At 35.9% G+C, this 20919-nt stretch overlaps 1 protein-coding gene across 1 annotated transcript in view; it reads right to left on the bottom strand.

Annotated features, from left to right (window-relative positions):
• The window catches only part of HMCN1 (hemicentin 1), a 398555-nt gene that overhangs the window by 178264 nt on the left and 199372 nt on the right, over window positions 1-20919 (bottom strand). The window contains exons 15-20 of the mRNA XM_033093361.1: window positions 16741-16899; window positions 10015-10209; window positions 7181-7276; window positions 5885-6012; window positions 4303-4447; window positions 1151-1263 (exon numbers count right to left, since the gene is read on the bottom strand). Coding sequence (XP_032949252.1) covers window positions 1151-1263; window positions 4303-4447; window positions 5885-6012; window positions 7181-7276; window positions 10015-10209; window positions 16741-16899 — 836 coding nt within the window. The remainder of the gene's footprint in view (window positions 1-1150; window positions 1264-4302; window positions 4448-5884; window positions 6013-7180; window positions 7277-10014; window positions 10210-16740; window positions 16900-20919) is intronic.

The following is a 20919-nucleotide window of genomic DNA, read 5'->3' as shown; positions in this document are numbered from 1 at the left end:
TTTCACTTTTCCATTGTCCTAAAATTCCTTAAACTTCTACTCAGTACCAGACACTGTACAGTTTGGGGATCAGCTTCACCATTGTGTGTTTGTGTCCAGAATGTTGAAATCTTATCTTTTTAATTTAATCTGCTGATAACACCAACTTCACAGATTTTTAGATGTATATAATGAGATGGTATGGCAAAATCGTCCAGTTGTTGCACTAATTATACAAATGCCACATTTCATAATTATGTCATCATTTTATATAACTCATATCCACCAGATTTACATTAAAAAAAAGCGTGCCATCTTCATGGCTGTTTAGATGGAAAGGAATGCCTCAGGAAATGTGTTTTCTCCTCACTGCAAAACTACAAGTAGAAGCCCGACAACTCCATGACTAGAGATACAGAGGGGAATAATGAGTTTGTATATGTGTCTTATTTTGGCTTCCCGGAAGAGCAGAGTCTGGGACAAAGATTTGGGGACCGGAAGTTTACGTGAGTAGTGATCCCCAGGGCCTTGAGCAGGGAGATGGGAGACTGTGGCACAAAGGAAGGAAAGCTAAGAAAGGGTTTCAATGCTCTGGTTTCCTCTGTGGCTGGGCTGACAAGTTTCAATGTGCTGGGGACCCTCCAAGAAACAATGCACCTCAAAAGGATTCTTTCCACGAATGAGAAGTGAGGCATTTATGTAGGACACTTGCCTCCGACAGGAGTTAATCCCCCTGCATTTCCTGGATACCTCACAGCAGGCTGAGTGGGGCTTTGGAGAAAGCCCTGAGTCCAAACACCCAGAGGCACATGCATGACGTGTGACCCTGGCAGAGTGCATGGAGCTGTCCACCAGAGCTGCGCTGAAATCAAAGGGCTGAGGAGATGAGGCAAGGGGTAAAAGGACCTGCTAGGACATGGAAAGTGTGTAGGAAGTTTCTGGTATGCAGAATGTGCTATAGTAGAGTTCACTGTGGTGTTAATACTATGCAAGGATCAGGTAGGTGACTTCTCTAAGGCTTGTTTAAGGTCCCTTCCAAGTAGTATGACTGCATGGGTTTTCCTTTTTATAAGATTTTATGGTACAGTCACAAGCTCCATGTATGACGAAGAATATTTAACTATTGTCATAACACGTAACATTAACAAACATCACTACATGGGTCACTTACCTTGGACCAGATGACAGATGGTTTGGGAATTCCACTTGCTTTGCATGGCAAAGTTACTGGAATGCCTTCGATTGTGCTGAGTACCTGCTGCCCGTGCTGAATGGTTGGCACAACTGAAAAGAAGCAGGATTCAAAATCTGAGCATCTCTCCTTCCATTTAGCCCTAGATGTTTAAACTTGAACATTTTTTGGATATGCCATTTATAAAAACTCGCAGACACTCAACATTTCCAGATAGAAATGTAGGGTAATTTGTAAAGGAGTGTAATAAACAAAGTAAATACAATAGTTATGATCTGAAGAATTTAACAACAACTTTAAAAATCAACTAATAAATTATATGTAATAAGTTGACACTTTGAACAAAAAATAAGAGAGGGCTGAAGAAAATCAATTTTTCCCTGGAAACTCAAGATAGAGTTTCATCCTAATAGTTACACAGGTAACACCTATCTTTCATTATTGGCCGTTCCCCATTAAGCTGAGTGAGCTGACTTATGCCCACCACCAGGAAAATAGGCTGTTTAGTCACTATATACTGAAGACCTATCTATACACATGAATCATTTAGCAAGCTACTGAATTTAACCTAGAAAAAGTGATTTGCTTTCTTAAAAGGAATTGAACAGTAAAGCTTGAAAAGCCTTAAGAGTTTACATTTAAAAGACTAAAATAATAGATTCTAAGTCAATATTTTTCACTAAGAAGAATAATGCCACCTTTTGACTTAAGAAAACAACTGACAATTAACATTGTATGAGTACAAGCAGAAGGAAAAGAAAGAATCTCAATCACTCCATTCTGTGCATATCTCAGTTAATCATAACCAACTTGCGCACAAAATTATCAGTACTCAATGTTCTCAAAATAATGAATCTGATTAAAGAAACTCCCATACATGAAGTTCCTAACATATTTGTAGTACACACAAGAGACGTAATGAAAGCCCAATACGTATATACCAGACATTTCCTTTCCTTCCTCTCGAAAGATGAGACTAGAACTGCTCCCTAGAGTTCAACCACTCAGTGTCTCTTGCCTTTAAGTCAGATTTCTCTAGAATTATCACAGCTACCATGGAGTAGAAATTTACCAGAATAAGAGCTACCAGAGACCTTCGTGCACAAACTTCTTTAGAAGGCTTAGATTAGCTTTGCTACATAGTCATATTTTCCTAAGGCTGGGTTTATTCTTTTGATAATTTATTCTTCAAGAATTGGAAGCAAATTCCCAGCTCTGAACAAGAATGCCAGACTACTCTCTGAAGCAAGAAATTTAATTTTCAGAATCATCACAGATCAATCAACTTTCAGCTATGCGGTCACTTTGTGACAACAAGGAATAAGCCATATTCCTGAAGGTATATGAAGTTTGACAGCTATAAAGGACAGTGGCGAACTTCGCAACAGTTTTCAAATCTGATGCCATTTGAATATAGAAGAACTGTTTCTTTCCAGACTGTCAATCTACAGAAATCAACATGACATGTAACTGGTTTATTTGTCATTTTAATTTGCATTTACATTTGCATTCATTAAGTCATTCTTTTAAGAATTGGTTGAGGGCCTTTCATGAGTCTTTTTAAAAGTGGAGAGGCAAAGTGATACGAGAGTAGCACGCTAATTAACAGAAATACAGGACCTGTGGTGCTGCTTCACATCCAACTCAAGGACAAATCTGTGGGTTAAAGGGATGCTTGCTTTTAGTTCATGTCAAATGTCTGGGTTGATTTTTTTTTTAACCTTATTGACTAAATCAGACACTCATTTTGGACTAAGAAGGGTGAAACAATGTTATGAAATAACCTTTAACTTTTAATTGTTAAAATATTTTGCATCATGATAAACTACATCATTGATTTGTCTGTCTTTGCCTCACTCTTCTGATCTGGCAGACATCGGAACTAATTGTGTCACTACGTCACTTTCACCCAAGTGGAAATATGCCTCAGAATCCTTCCCAACATCATATTCTAGGCAGTTTCTAGAAGCCAAAGGGAAATGGTATGAATGTATTTCTGTACTGGATTCTCAAACCAATCCATAAGTACCCTCCAGGAAATCTATTGATTGATCTTCTTTAAAAATAGTTAAACAAAACTTTATCCAATCTGCGATTATGCATTTACTTACTTTCTCTCTGTATATGAGTATACACTATATATAATTTAGTCTATAACTAATTTAGTGTTACATTAGTATTTCTTCAAAATAATATTTCTTCAAGAATGTCTCATGTGATGTTGGTTGAGATTAGTATAAGATTGAGAGAGGTGGAAGTGACTATTTACAATGAGAAGCAGATAATAAAAAGATGATAGTTTTTTGAAAGAAGATGGTCTGCATCCACTGAAAATTTCAACAGACCAAGCAAAATTTGGAAATTACTTGGATTCTCCAATTCATGTTCTAAAAAAAAGACTGAATTAACTACTAAAAATAAATGTTCTCTGCTACTTTCATCTCTGTACACAGAACTATTTTGTAATACCACACTTTAAAAAAAAAGTTATGTTGAAAAGTCTTTAAAGGGAACATACAAAAAAACTTGGGACAATTTCTTAAACTATGAAGCTGTCACTTATTTATCGAGATGTAAACAGTTGGTAACTATTAGTCACGAACGGAAAAAAGATAGCTTCTGGATTTTCTTATTTGTGACTACTAAGTTATTTAGCAGGCAAAAAGATTGTTTGGAGCACATGAGGTGGCCTTTAGAAAAGTTTAGGTCATTGCTAGCTAACACACAAAGGGGTCATTTGTAAGGACATGCTTGTTGCACAATCCAAAAAGAAAAGGCAATTTGGATGGTATAATAAGTTCAGCTTGCCTGAAATTAAAATGCATTTTTAAACATAACTCTTTGAGAGCCGAGTTCACTTTCACCAATTAAGAAACCACTTACAACAGCCCTTGGCCAGACTCAGCTGGTAACTCCCAGTAATGTCTTTTTGTGTACATAGGAAAGAGAAATCTGGAAACAGCCTTAACAATGTAAATATTGTTCAAGAAACAAGGCTTTTTGTCCAGAACAACAGTTAGGAAAGATATCTATTTCTTATAACTAGAGGAACAGAGTTATTTCATTTAAAGCTATGAATGAACTCAGCTTTGAACACGTTTGAAAAGAATTATAATGGGTGTATCTCTTACCATGTACATCCACAGTGGTAGTTTTGTTAATGGTTCCAGCAACATTACTGGCCACACAAGTATATTCACCTCCATCCTGAAGGCGAACTCTTTCGATATGGAGACTCCCATCACTGCGTACAGTGATGTAAGGATTTTGGACCAACTTAAAGACAAAAAAGGTCATTTTTAATTAAAAAGGCAATGTTGCCTACGCCAAAACTGAATCTGCTTTTTTTCAACTGGGTTATTAAATGTCTTGTAAAATAACAAAATATTTTAACATCCTTAAGTGAAAAATGATGAGCAAAAAATGCTAAACCAAGAGTAGTATCAATTGTATGTCATCCTGATATATTACCAAAAATGATACCAACTAACATCTGTCAGAGTTATGCACATGCTGAAAAAAGGAAAGAAATAGAGACACCACTTGTGTCATGTTTCTGTAATTTTTGTTATCACTGAGGATGCAAATTTCACTGGGTAATTTTCATTTTTGGATTCATTTATTCTTTTGCAAGAAGACCTTACTGCAAGCCATTTGATATTTTTTATTTTGGCAAACAGGCACTTATTCAAGATGACAGAATATGACTTAATCTCAATACCCACGCTTTTCAGTGAAAGACGCAAATATTAGAGGACAATGTATGATACGGGAACTATGTCAGAGAAGGTGGACAATATTTTCTGCTAACAATGGTCACTTCTGACTCTGTACCATTGATTCGTTTTGTTCAATCACATGATACCTTAGTGCTCAAAAAGTATCATACTATGTTATAAGGGCATTTATTATTGATGGAGGTGTACTGGTTTTTCTCAGGTTTTTTATGCAAATATGAACTATTTTACGTCTTATTCCATTGAGTCAATTCACTTTTCATTAGTACTTCAAGAAGAGAGTGAGTTTGACTGCTCTGGAAAATGGAAAAAAAATGCTGTAACTAGATGAAAATTTATTGACATAGATAGCATGTTTACAGAAAAAATTCCATAGAACTGAGAAAATCTTTCACATCCTTTCATAATTAAAAGTTATATACTATAAAACAATGATGCAAAATAGATCCATATTTTTAAATAGTTCACAATAAAAGACAATGCATGGGGTTAATACTAAAGATTAATACATAAAATGGAAGGATTTTATGAGAATATTCACATTTCATTATGCCCTGCAAAGAAGGATGTAAAAACATTTTAAGTGGTATGAAAATAACTTTATACTTGTTTCAGGTTTTACATATTCTGAAGAGTTTATGATTACATTGAATTTAATGCAAAATTATAAAATGTACACCATTGACTATTTCTCCATCTCATTAATTCCCAAATGATATGAACTGCATAAGCATGTTAATATGGAAAAAAAGTTTTGGTACACTCACAAAATATTTTTTTGTATATTTACAAATTGAAATTTCAATAGTGGGAATACATTGGCTTTCTTTTCATTATTATTATTTTTTTCAATTAAATATATTGGGGTGACAATGGTTAGTAAAAGTACATAGGTTTCACGTGTGCATTTCTATAGACATTGCCTCTTGCTCAAGAAAATTAGGAATGTGAATGCGTGGATTTAAAGTGTTCTTACCATGGCTGAATTCTTAATCCACCGACGTTCTGGAATGGGGTTTCCAGCCAACAGAGCACAAGGCAGCGTGAGCTGTTGTCCCTCAATTACACTGATCACCGAAGGGCTGATTCCAATGAGTGGAGCAACTGGTCAGAGAGAGCACAGGGACCATCAACTCTACTTCACCCACAGGGAGGCAACTCTTTTATCGGACACCATGATGACTAATTATGCTATTAAAAAGAGTCAGAAGATAGAGATAAAGGGCCCTTCTAAGCACTGCAAGAGGGCAGGTAAAAGCATAGACACAGAGAAAGGAAAAACAAATATGGCTATGGCATGGAAGGCCACAAATGTCAAACCAAGAAATTTACAATGTATCCAGTAGACAGATGGAGAGTGACTAAAAGCATTTCTAAACAGAAGAGTGGAATCATTGGGACATTGTCAGGAAATATTAATATAAAACTGTGCATAGGACTTATTGGAGAAGTGAGAAACTGGAAGGGATGAGATCCGGGAGGAGGTTGCCATTTTCCAAGCAAATAAAACATACTGGACTCGCTCAGATGAAATGGTAGAGAATTATCGTAAAGGTGTTCTTTTCTAGAAATCAGTGAATACGTTTAACATACATTAAAGCAAAATCCATAAGAGATTTATTTGGAAAATTTAAGTATATGTAGATGAATAAAGGGAGATACATAAAGAAAATTTTATGAAAGTGGATTAAGGAGAAACATGCACTGACAGATTTAAAAATCATGCTAAATGCTATAATAATTCAAACAATCTAGAATTAGTGCCTAAATAGAATTCTGAAGAATAAATGTAGCAATACAAATTTAGCACGTTACCAAATGGGTATTTTAATCAGTGGGAAGAGAATATTCAATACAAGATATTGAAACAAATGCCTTACCATTTGGAAATAAACAATGTTATATTCTTACTTCATATCATACACAATACAATTCCATGTGAACTAAAATGGTAAATGTAAAAAAGGTAAACAGAACTTGACTACTCTAATATGTGTGTATATTCATATTTAGACTAAAAGCAGTTTATTCAAATGGACCTTCATTTCCTCAAATGGAACATAAGGAGCTTGGAGAAGATGATTTCTAGGGTTATTTTCAGTTCAAACATCCTATGAAATAGGAACTAGAGTGGGGGAAGGAAAACCAATCTACCAGTCAGCTATTTACCTGGCTTTTTAAAAAATGAAAGTGGTACAGGCAAGAGATGATATAGTAAAAGAAGACCGATGATTTTCAAGAGTGTGGTGTTTAAGCACTTAATTGCTCTTACCAAGTCCTGTCACTGTTATTGTTGTCTGGGATTGGATCTTTCCAAACTGGTTTTCAGCTTCACAAATATAGGTTCCTTTATCACTTGCCCATAAGTCTAAAAATAAGAGATAATTTATTCACTCAACACCATCCCTGGAGCATTAACTATGTGCGAGGCACAGGACTGAGATTTGAGGGTAGAAAATATGGCACTGCCTTCTGGTAGTTTCCATTCTAAGGGAGGAGACATACACAAAGCACAACAATCATACCACAGTGTGATAAATTCTAATACTAAAGCTTCAAACAATGAGCTGCAGAAACAGAGACAAGAGTGACTGATGGCATATGGAAGAATTAGGGAAGGCTTCACATAGAAGAAAATATCTCAGCTATACCTTAAACAGAAGATAGAGTAGAGGAAGGGCAGTCCAAACCCAATAGGCTGTAAAAGCAAAAAAGCAGGACTTGAGGTAAATCATGGTCTGTTGTAAGAATGGGAAGTTGCACCACCCATGGGTGCTGCACCACCCACCAGTATTTTGGAGGCTTGCAGGGGAGAGTTTTTTAGTTGACTCAATGATTGGGAGAGATGATGGGCATTTCTGGGCAAAAACTAGACAGGTGATGTGTGAGGCAGAATCACGAATGGAACAATTATCCTAAGATTTCTGAAGGTTCCACTAGAAATTCATGGATTTGATGACTGTTTATAATTATATGAGCCTATAATCTAATTTTGTGTAAGTAGAAGAAAGTATTTTAGCAAGAAATGCCCACTATTTTAAAAAGTCACTTGACCAGCTTAGAGTTTTTGAGTGATCAATCCCATACTCGGGTATCAGTCTACATTTGAGCTGTCAAATTCATGGTGATATACATAAACACGTATGCACATTGCATAGACATTGCCAGAATATTTACTGAGTAATTGAAATACGCATAATTTAAATGAAATTACTTCATTTTCCTTTGTACTACACTTTGAATATCAAAATAGTTTTTTATTATGTAGCTAGATCAAATATACAGAATTTTATCAGAATAATAAAAGGGATATTACAAAATATTTTTAATGAAAGAGGGTGTTAGGGGGACCAGGATGAGAACTCGTGGGTTACAGTTTGTGTGCATACAGCCAGGACTGAAGCTGAAGAGGCAGCCTGGTGCCTTCTAAAGAGTGTGTTTTTTCTGGTCTTGTGAGCAATAGGGGAGGCAAGAGAAGATTTTAAATAGGGGAATGAGATTGTCATCTTTGCAAGCGTCGTTACTAAAATAAGCACAGTTTAATCAACTGATAAGATTTTGACAGACAAAAATGTACCTTTCCATTATGAAGAGTTCCACTCCCTCTCAGACAAACTGCAGTGACAAAGTTTCTACTCTTTTGTTCACCCCAAGCTTATCACTGCAGAACTGTATTTGGTCCACTGAGGCAGTGTCCACTCAGCAATAGAAAACATTCATTTGCAATGGAAAACTCAACAGGTCAGCCGGTTCATCAGTCATACATTACTTCTAACCATGACATTTTTTATATTAATAACTCTTGGAGTAATTCGTGTAGAAATACAAAATAATACTGAGAACTAAGTTTGTAATCATGAGCTTCCTACTAGAGGATTTCATTTGGACAACTGGGCCACCACTGGTCAATACGTTGCTCTCTTTTATTCTTCCCTTTCTTTCATCTCCTCTAATTGCTTTGTTTTCAAATCTAATTTGTTTCTCTCTGGGCTGTTTCTCATCTCACTTCACCCTCCTTGTATAACGACGTGAGCCTCCCCATTCTTTGCTCTCTCTCATCTCTCCTCCTATCCTGCAGAGGAGTCGTCCTGAAACAGTATTTTCAAATGCCTTTCCCTGCCTATGAAGCTTGAGGTTGGGGTGCTTCTAATTTTCAATCTCATGCATTTCTTCACTGGCACATTTCAGAGCCTGCACAATGCAATCTAATCTAAAGAGTATTTCCCAGTACGTACATTTCTGGTCATCCACTCTGATGGTGGGTTGTAAAAGGCCTCAGTAAGGAAGCCCATATTTGACTTCTATCTTCACCACAGAGCCTAGCTGAACACTGAAGCACTTGTAATTAGGCAGTTTAATCTATATTTGACAGTGTAAGTGGCTAATCTACATTTAACATCATTAATAAATATGGAAATCACTTATTGGAGGCTTTCTACAAAATATCCCAAAGATGCAATTACTTATTAAAAACCAGTAAATCATTTAAATGTCTCTTTTTTCCTCTGGTGCCGCTATCCAAATATTCTTAACAATGTTTGGAAAAGTGCAACATGTTTACAAATATCTGAATGCTTTAATACTTGATAGGCAAAATTTTTGATGATGGCATATTTGAGTTTTTTAAAAGATCTTTTGCTCCAGATAGACACAGCTTTTAATCAAGAAATTTCCATAGGGTATAGGGTCCATGCATGTGGTTATGTGTTTTTGACAAAAAAATAATAATAATAATTAACATTTACTGCTAGTAATATTTTTCCTTTGTATACAAGAGTTGGTTCAAGAGTCAATAAAATGTAATCACTTATCCACCTACACACCCAGGTGATTCTATTTGCAATAAGAAATGGTGAGATATGAAGAAGTCATATTGCTTCATAAGCCTTTAAGATATAACAACTATTATATATTTGAATAAAATATAATTCATGTATGACAATTCTCAAATATCAGAGTTCAATACTAGTTTAAAGTGACATGCAACAAACACAAAATGTGTTGACAAGATTAATTCACTATTTTAAACATAGCAATACCTATGCATACCATAAATATGTAACATGTATATATATACTTGTATAAAATATATTTCCTTTAACTTACTTGAAATAAAGAGAGCTCCTGTTCTTAGCTGCCTGATGGAACTCACTGAAAAGGGTCTTGAGAAGACTGGCATGTTATCTAACCTTCGCCATTTAATCTTTGGTTCTGGATAACCCTGGACATAGCAAGGTAATGTCACATTTGAGCCAATTTCCATAGATACATCAGCAGGTTCTTGTATAAAAACTGGAGGTGCTGGAAGATATTTTTAAAAAAAAGTCATTGGGACAGTATACAGGCATATTAAGTATAAACTTAATTATTAAACTGTCAACAGATGGAATTTAAGTCAAACTGTTGCTCATATATTATAAATTTACCCTTTAAGTATTCCTGTCTGCTATTGACATAGCAGATTTCCCTTTTTGCTTTATAAATGAATTAGAGACACAAAAAAGTTCAACTATTCATTTTAAACAATCAATGAAGAAAAGTAGGGAATTAAATCAAGATTAATTTAAATAAAGAGAATCTTTCATTTTAAAAATCTGTTCTCAATTCTAGTTTATGCCATACTGCTCAAACCTTTAAGCTTTCTTATGAAGAAGTTTGCCTGGCAATGAAATATTTTGACACTTTACAAAACTTACTCCATTTAGTCAAATTTTTAAATGAACTTAATTTATGCCAGGGTTCATTCTTCAATAGATCACTATATAACAAAGTAATAGTATATAATCTCAAATTATATCCATTCTATATCATATTCTTGTTTCTCAAAATATCACATTTTTGGGCATCTTTGAGTTTAAGACATTTAAGCTTGAGAATTAATAATACAAATTAAAGTAACAGATTATAGTATTTGATAAAAGGAGAATAGTGAGTGCTTAAAATCTTAGAGTTAAGAGATGATTCAGAAATTTTAAAATTATAGATAATAAGGTTACAGTTATTTACATAATTCAACAAACCACAAAAGTCAGGAGGAAGAATTAGAAATATGTCAGAGGCACACCTTGGAAAACACCAGAATGTAATACAGGGAGGTAGGTGGCTGGCAGCAAGCCCAAACAGAGGAGGCACTCAGTGTGTCCTCTAGAACTTATAAGAGTAAAGATGTCTGAGGCTCCAGGCAAGGAGAAACGTAGAAGATACTGTTAGAGGGAATTCATTAAACCTGCTCATGTAGGAAGGACTCTTAGAGGAGCTACCCAAGGGAGGTCTCCTTGATAATGTCAAGGTTAAATATTAGTCAGGAATTACAGCAACTTTCACTTACAGAGCCAGGGACTGGGTTAAATGATTTCCATTAATTAGCTCACTTAATTTTCACAATATCCCTATGAGGTAGGTACTATTATTACTCCAATTTATAGATGAAGAAACTGAGACACAGGTAATTTGCTAAGTGTCACATGGAGTTGAACAGTGGAGATAGGATTGAAAATCAGGTCAGTCTGACTCCAGAATCACAGTTCCTTGTTATTTTATCAGCCTCCCCTTTTCTATGGGTTCTTACCACTGTCCATAGTCAATCTGTTTAGGAGACTAATAAAAATGGGTCCAGAGATCACATCTTTCCTTCTCAATGGGAATCCTGGGACTCGGATGTACAGTTGTCTTCTAAGCAGCATTAGTGCTTTATTAGCCTGGGAGAAAGAACCTCCTCAAACAGGAAGTTCTCATTTCCCATTATCTCCCTTCACAAATCCTGTTCCCTAAACAATCAGAACTCCTCAATCCTTTCTAAACAAGGATTGACCTTTCTCATGTTGGTACCTGTGTTACTGCCGTCCCTTTCAAAGGCAATGTCTGCTGTTGGTCTCTGGCTATAAAAATATTGACAATTCTTTAATCCAGTTCAAAGGCCTCTCCTCGATGCCATCTCTTCCCATCTCAAATGAACATGAGGTTTCCGAGAACTCACTCTACCACTCTCATGACTGTGACCACATTCAGCCTTTTCTTAGACTATATGTTTGATTTTCCCTAGAGAGTTGATATTTGCAACCATATTTTTATCCTTCATAGCAACTAACATAGTGCATTATATACATGGCTGCTAGATCTTTGTGAATGTAAATGATTCAGTCAATATTAAAACACTTGAACAATAATCGTGTGTGCATTTGCGTAAGTGTATGTGATAACAACCTTGATCCAGGGCATTTGAATTTGCACTTTTCAAAAAAAAAAAAAAAACAAGGCAACTTTAGAAATGCTATTCCTTGCTTTTCAAACCTAAATAAAATTAAGTTAAATACCACAGTTGAGCAATACGTTTTTAGAAAGGAGTAATGCATCTGTGTTTAGATTTCTCTTAATAATTCTATATGAGAATTTGACGTATAAAAATAATAGGCACAATAAACCTATTTTAAATAGTTATTCCTAGCTTGCTTATCCTAGATTTGTAAGGCCTAGTGAGTTTTCTCCGACGTGATAGTAGTCATTTACTCTAGAGTCGGTGCTTTCCCAAAAAAATAGAGGTTTAATGTAAAAGTCTCAGGAAGTGTTAAGCCCAGAGTGTGGGCATGCGAATGTGGAGATGGGACAGATAATAAATCCCAGAAGAGCAAAGAGATATGCAGAAGCCTGCGATCAACAAAGTATTTGGGAGGAAACCCAGCACACTGACATAATAAAATACAACCATCAGTGAAAAGAGAGACAAATTAGAATTTTCAGAACTAAGGAAGCCAAGAACAAATTGGAATATAAAAGGATAAGTGGAGCTCAAGTTGTGCTTACAAAACACAAGAAGGGAGAAGTCATCTGGGGAGAAGAAGCTTCAGGAACAGTGTCAGGTACAAGGCAAGCACTAGGTCAGGGAATATATGGACTGGCACCAGGAAACAAGACAAATGAGAGTACCAGATACTAAGTAGGGAAGCAGCCACGGCAGCATCACTGACAAGCGAACCTCAAACACCAAGCAACTCCAAACTCAGGCCAAGAAGCCTCTTGCATGTGGCCCGTTCAGACTTCAAATGAATTACACTGGGTGGATGGTAAACAGATCAAAGAGACCAGGGGGAAAGAAGCAGAAGTGACTGCAGTACAAAATACGGGACTTTTGTAGAGGAGGCTGTGTTGCTTAAAGAAGTTGCAATCCAGTAGGTGGTTTCAGATGGCAGTTCCACTGTTTCTTAGTCTGTAAACTTGGAAAATTATTTCACCTCCCCCAGACTAAATTTTCCCATGAAGAAAAGGATGATAATAACATTTCTTATCTCATGTTGTTAAAAGAGAGAATGTTTATTAATCATTCAGCATGTAATAATCACCCAAATATTATCATGCATCGTAAATATGGTAGAGTTAAATATTAAATCTTAGTTCTGGAGTTTAATATGTCTATTGTTAATTTCAATTTTTGGCTTCTATAAGGATTATGCTGAATCCTCTGTGATCCCCTAAATATTTGTGTGCAAGCACCTTGAGAATTATATGGGATTAACGCAAAGTACATTTCTGTTGTCACTTACAAATAAGTATTCGTAAGTGACAACAAATAAATATTTGTAAGTGACAACAGATACACTGTGTGCCCACATTAGCGTGAAAATACAAAAGGTGCAAACAGATTGACCATCTTGCTCTAAAACCTATTCCATGACATTATTCTTGTTCCTTTAGTGATAATTAAATGTATCTCCGCGTGGCAACTCTTGCATTATATTAGTCAAACAGAGATTTTCTTTCCTAACATGGCTGAACACACTGTTTTGTTTCTACCAAACCACAAAACATGAAACCACCGTCTAAGACTCAAACCCTGTGTGGTGTGGAATGCTGCAAATAAAATCACTGCCAGGCCAACTTTTTGTTTCATGTAGCCAATCTTCTTTGCTTCCAAATGACTTCACAATTCACTACCGCTTTTTTAAAAGGATGAAAGGCATTGGTAACTTTCCCTGTTGACCTGAAATGTCCATAACTTAAAGTCAAGACAATGAGAAATAGACAAAAAAAGAGACTCACTACAAGAAGCTAGAATTCAAGGATAATATGAAATCGTATTTTTATAACCATATAAAAATGTGTGATCTGGTATTGTTGATGCAAAGTAATAGGCCCACAAAAACAATCAGATAGCCCAAAGAGGTACATGATATGGATAAAAGCATGTTTTTCTTCTTAAATCATAAGCGACTTAGATTTATGCCTAATAGATTTGGAATTCAAATGAATAATTTTATGTACTACTAATAGCAATCCTTGCCTCAAGGCTTTTTTAAAAAAAAAATCGAGTTGAAACATCTTTCACATTAAAAGCCCAATGCTTAATCTTAAATACTACGCCACTACTACACGTGCATTTCTACATTTTTTCCCCAAGACTCAAAGAATCAAAACGACCGCTTGATTTGTGAAGTTAATCATATTCACCTATTGATACATGTTCCACTAAGCAGCTTCAGATGAAGAACAGTAACCACTGACATATGAATGCACATCGGGTAATGACACCTCATTTCATCTTTATAACCAACCTATCAGGTAGGGAATATTAAATGTCAGGCAGAAAACCCAGTCTCTCTCCAGAGCCCATTCTCTTAACCACTATAGAACATCTTGGGGACAATTTGGGGGTTTTGTTTGATTGCTTTTAAGCCTAATAGTGATAACCACAATCATTACAATTGTGATTTGCACAGTTCTTAGTTACATCCTGTATCTGTGAGGATATGTAACAATAGTTTTATGTGGACAGACAACGGCCTAATCAAACGTTGTAAGCTACATGACCAGGACTTTTACAGGAATGAGGAACTGACTACGTACGTAAGGCATAACAGAAACCTGAAAGGCGTGGACTTTAATATTAAGTTATTTGGCAATTGTTAACAATGATCAAGGTTGCAGTGAGCAAACAACTCAGTTTATGTTAATGGATCCATTAGGATAATTACTGGAATAAAGTTGAGAAAGCCATTGCTTTAGAAAGGGTCATAGAGTGAAGACCTTGAATATGAGTGAAAATAAAACAAAACTTCACTCAAGGAATAAAGGGTAAACACAAAACGTTTCTTAGGACGTTTTCTAATCCAACACAAGTCACTCCAGCAGAGATAGCCCTACTTCTTATACAGTTTATCACTGGTCAGAAGAGAGAACCTGGAAAGTCCAAAAGCTAAAAAGATTATCAAGAAGGCAGTACAGTATGTCAACAAAGCAACAAGTGTTAGATATTTAGATTTTCTCTCTTGGAGGGGGCGTGAGGGAGTCATTCCCTTTTTGCTGGGAACAATGACCGAGGAGGCTCTTTCCTACTTCCTCTGGAGCGAGATAACTCTAAAAGAATGTTGGGTAAATATGAAATATCTGTGCCAGGAGAAGGGAGAAGCAGAACTAGAAAATGCTGAGAATCGAAATGTCTTGAAAATAAGAGTTCTGCACCTAGTGAACTTCCTTACATTTCTACAAGAATCACTTGTGTTTTACACTCTGCTGGTCGATTCCATATCCTCCACCCACATATTCCAATCTTATTTCCAAGGCATTTTTTTTAATAGCCATTGAGTTTAGTCCTGGTTCAAAGATTCTTGCTGTGTCCTAGGCAGATTCTACAGTGGTCTTTGTGGCCATTTCCAGCTTTGTTGATCCCACCCCAAGGGCTTAACCAGCAAGAAAGCAGAGTGTTCAGCAGACAGCCCAAGTGGGAGGGGACCATAAAAAAGAAAGAAAGAAAGAAAGAAAGAAAAAACCCAGGAGGAAAAAATTAGTTTATATGAAACGAAATATTAAGCTTAGCGGGCCATGATTTTCATTTAAAGAATTACGATAGTAGATCTAAAATGTTTTTGCGTTATTTTATCCTAAAAAACATATTTTTTTTACAGTTCCTAACTTTTGTTAAAAAAACAAAACAAAACAGTTTTGGCAGGAAAATCATCATACATAAATGAAAATACAATTTAACGAAAAGTTATATTTTATAAATTTAAATGATGCAAACATTTGAATTATCTGTTAAAATGAAGCTGCCAGGTTCTTTTTCAAACAAAGCAAGCTCTGTTTTATTTCAAGTGTTACCACACTGTGTAGAATTTTTCTTTTTTTCAAGAAACATGAGATGGAGAGACAAAGAAGGAGGGAGGACCAAACTTCTCGAGTAATCCAACTATAGTTGTCATGCACATGCTGTATCCTTCACATGGTGATTGACATTTATTTGTAGTTAGTCCTTTATGTTATACACTGAGGAGTCATTGCTAGTGAAGTAAAAAAATAAAAGTAAAAGCACAGTCTGCTACCTTTGCTGTCATCAACATCTCCAAATTACGGTCTAGGGCCAAAATCTAATTCATGGCCTCCAGATGTTAATACTTAGGAATTTGGTGTCAGAATGGATGATTCTTGATAGAAAAATACTTGCCAATAGATGATAAGCCTACCGTCTCTAAAGTCAGGCAACCTGGGTTCAAATATCCAGGTTCCCTGCCTCCACAGCTCTGTCACCGTGGTCAAGTTGCTTAGCCTATTTAAGCCTCCATGTCCTTATTTATACAATGGAGGTAATTAGGGTAACTTCTCCTTAGGATCATTATCAGGGTTTAATGAGAAAAAACATATAAAAGTTCTTAGCACTGTGGCAAATGTGCTAAGAAAGTACTTGGTAAATGCTAATTACCTTTATTATATTAATAATGTTAAATTCTAACTCTAATTTTGCCTTTCTGAAAAATTTTTCCAACCAATTGTTTCAAAGTTATTAGCATAGAAAAAGGAGCAGATCGATTTGAAAACAAATTTGTCTATCAGAGCTGGGATGCTTACAGCCAACATCCAGGGTTATCTTTCCGGTTGCTCTTCCAGCATCATTGATAGCTACACACGTATAATCACCAGCATCCAGATCTTGAGTTTCTTGAATCTTCAAAAGTCCCAAGAGAGGATCAATAATGAGGAAAGTTGAGGGCCTCAGTTCAAGATCCCCTAAGTCAAAACAAAGGGGAGAATATTAAGCATGAAAGTATTTACATAGTTGGCTATTGGTTTGATTTCAAAACTTCTGAAGAAAACCAATTGTAAAATTTTTAAATACAAGTGTCTGGCCCCCAGTGTAGATGCTTAAACAATGTTTATGCAATGAAAGAATGAAGCGTTTCTTGGCACTGAGCTGATTTATTAGTCTGTATAATTCTACGGGCTAACCTATGGCCCCAAATCTGGTCTTACGTGAATAACATACAGATATTTCTGGTATATACTGTGTTTCCCCCAAAATAAGACCTAACTGAAAAATAAGCCCTAGCATAATTTTTCAGGATGACATACCCTGAACATAAGTCCTAATGCGTCTTTTGAAGCGAAAATTAATATAAGACCCAGTCTTATTTTTGGGGAAACACGGTATGTACCTAAATAAGAACGAACTCTTTGAAGCTGCATTGGCGCAATGGGAAAAGGTAGCAGTTGTCACTGTGGCTGTATCAGGTAAGAAGGGAATGGGAAGATGAAAGTTGTAGGAAGTTTCTACTACTATCTTTGTGCCAGGATGAATTTCGGTTATCCAGGAAATGATCAGGAGACTACAGGGATTCCGAATTTGGTTAATGACCAGGTTTTTGTTTTGCTGAATGCTATCAATTACATTTTATCTTGTGAGCGGTATAAGCTGCCTAGAGGAGTCTGAGAATGACTGGTAGAGAAGGACCCACAGCTAGCAGGAGAAGGTAGGGAAGAGCTTGTTGGTAGAAAAGAATGGATGAGAAACTTCTGACAATGGCCAAAGAGGGGTGTTGTACAAATCTCCCAGGATACCTCTACTAAATCTGTTTTATTCATCAAAGTTCTGTAAGTTGGAGTTACGGGTTTTTTGGAAGAAGCAGGTAGGGGATAAATGTATGTGGGATGGAACCACGTATTGAGTTTGACCTTAGTGTGAGGGTAGGATGACCCATGAAAGCTTGGTCATGTCTGAGATACCTGTATATGCTGTGTATCCCCTAGCACCTCAGATCCCCTGAGAACCATTTCTACTTGAAGGCAGGCAGGCAATGCCTCAACAAATCTGTAAGTTAGGTTAGCCTCTCCTTATGGTCTCCCTCCTCCAGGCTGTCTCCTCTTCTAAGAATATAATTAACCAAGATGAGAAGTATTGTAAAAAATACCTAGTACTGGATGCCAGCTTAGTGTCCATAGCTTTTTTATTTGTTTTTGTAGAGGCTTATATCAAACTCTTTGTGGAGGTCATGAAAACTTCCAGGAGATTTTAGAGCCATCGCTCTTAGGGTTTTATAGCATGCCCAGATGTCAAGTCTGAAAAGATACTCTCCAAAATGTCACAGACTAGCCTAGCCATGGGCTATGGGCCTGAGAACTACAGAATTAACTCCCTTAGCTTCTAACAGGCAAAGAGAAGTCCAGAGCTAGTAATTCTCTAGGACACTATAAAAAGCACCAACCAACAGACTCAGGGCAACAAACAGACAATTCTCTTTTTGTTTTTACAATTTTGAGAGGAGGAGAGGTCAAAAGAGCCATAAATTTAACAGCACAAAAAATTATATTAGCATCCGCCAATGCCAAAAATAAAGTATTTTTCAGCATTCCAATATTTAAAACCCCAATCATCCTTTTAAGCTTGCTACTACATACCACACGAGAAAGAAAAGCAACTAAAGGCGTGTCTATGTGCCTCTGGGAAATTTTCATAAATAAAAGCAGATGATGTTGACATAAACTTTCCTCCCACTAAGGGAGGATGCCATGTGACCTAGCTGTTCTTCAAGAATTAAAATATTTAGACTAAAACGCTCTCCCTTACTTCTTCCATATATGTCACAGACTATAACAGGATGAAATAAAGACCTTTTTTTGCGAGTAGCTTTTTTTCAGAACAAAAATGTTTAAAGAAGAGCAGTAATAAAACAAAATATGAATTGGAGAACACTGGTTTGATCCAGTTTCCATTTTGATCACATCTGAATAATCTCTCCTTTCTTGATTTCTACTGAAAAATTAGTCATCAGACAATTGAGAAGCCAGAGAGAAATACAAAACTTTAACCTGGAAATTAAATAGGCTGTAGTTTCTATTAAAGATTAGAAGAATGTTATACATAGTAAACTATATAAACTTTCCTGATAATTGATTCTAGGATTTATTATTACCGTTGAAGAGGATTCTCTTTCTGCTGTAATTTAAATTCAATTCTGGTCTCTATAGATGTAAACACTAACAGAGATCATTATTCCTGGCATAAGATCTTTTCAAATAGCTGATGGAAATTAAGTGGTTCTCAAGAATGTTTGTCTCAAGAACTTTTTACATTCTTAAAAATTATTGGGGAATTTCAAAAGTTTTTGTTATGTTGATTATATTTATTTGTACTTATCATTTTATAAATGAAACTGAAAATTTTGAAAAGGTATGAATTTATTTTATAATAACAAACTCATGACATTTGAACATAATAAATACATTTTATGAAAAAATAATTATATTTCCTAAAACAAGTAAAATTTAGTAAGAAGAGTGGCATTATCCAACATTTTTGGACATTTCTAGAATAATCTCTGAGTGTTCAAATTTGCTTCTGCATTCACTTTATCCAATATCACATGTCACGGAGCCTGCAAAAACTCCGCTATATACTTATGATACAATGAATGTAAAGAAGAGAAATAACATCTGAGTATTACTAGGAAAATAACTTTGATCTCGTGGATTCTCAGAAAAGAATTATGGATTCCTAACTAAGTACACTTTAAGAACTACTGATCTAAATAAATAAATCCAATTTCTTTAATATTTTACCAGAAATATCCTTTACATAACATGTTAATAGTGTCCCTGATTCTTCTTTGAACCCATTTTATGTTGCTCATTTCTAAAAATGAAAAATCTGAAAGTGTGGTGGGCATTTGTACTTATGGAATTCCATTTCTCTATGGGTCCAAGTGGAATATAATTTATTAAAGAATAGTGGTTGCCAGGGGATGGGGGAAGGGAAATGGGGAGTTATTGTTCAACAGGTATAATAATTACGTAAGACAAATACGTTCTAGAGCTCTTCTGTACACCATAGTGCATGCCTAGAGTTAACCATACAGTATTATACACTTAAAAATTTGCTAAGAGTGTAGATCTCAAGTATTCTTCACAACAATTAAATGAATAAATAAATAAATAACCACCTACTTTACTCAATCAGAATTGCCTGAAGAAAAAGACATTTAGAAAAAGGTCTTGTTATGGTTAGGATAAGAACTCTTGTCCACCCCTGTGATTTCCATAAGGTAGGTTTTTCCTAACCTTCCTGGTATCTCCTCCCCTATAGAAGTGGGAGGGGAAGGCCCAGGTGCCTCTTCCCCCTTTCTTTTTGGAGCCAGTCTGCATGTAGAAGAGTTTGTCCTCTAGTTTTGCTCTTGATGATCCAGACTCTGCTTATGTAGTGAGCCTCCTGTCACGGGAGGAATAAGTGGCCCTCACCCTGGGGTCCACGGACACTCTACATATTGTTGATGAATGTTGGAGTATGTCCTCCATCATGGAGTAGCTAATACCCACATTCTAGCTCTGTTGGCTCATAACTCAGACAGAAAAACTGGATATTATTACTGGGCCCATTGAACTCTAACATCAGTGATTGAGAGAAGAATGTAATGAGTAGTCAATTCTAGAATCTTCTGTGTGGTGGCTGCATGACTCCCTAACTCCTCCTTTAGTTTCCAAGCCATTTGTGGGACCAAGGCTGAAATGAAGACCAAGTTATTCAGGAAAGGAGCCTCAATTTAGGAGAATAAAAGGCTTTCTCTACGACTTCTGTATACTATATGTATGACTGGCATAGAAATCAGCAAGTTCCATTACTTCTAAAAGTTTTTGTTTTTAATATACGCTACTGACTGACATATAAAGAAAGAAATACTGCCTCTATAACACATTTTTTTTTCTGAATCAATTTAATTATGACAGGACCTTGAAATTGATATCTATTTCATTTGTAAT

This window comes from Rhinolophus ferrumequinum, chromosome 22, assembly GCF_004115265.2.
Source record: "Rhinolophus ferrumequinum isolate MPI-CBG mRhiFer1 chromosome 22, mRhiFer1_v1.p, whole genome shotgun sequence".
Lineage (NCBI taxonomy): Eukaryota > Metazoa > Chordata > Mammalia > Chiroptera > Rhinolophidae > Rhinolophus > Rhinolophus ferrumequinum.
The sequence above is the reverse complement of the archived record's forward strand: the minus strand, read 5'-3'. Positions and strand labels throughout refer to the sequence as shown.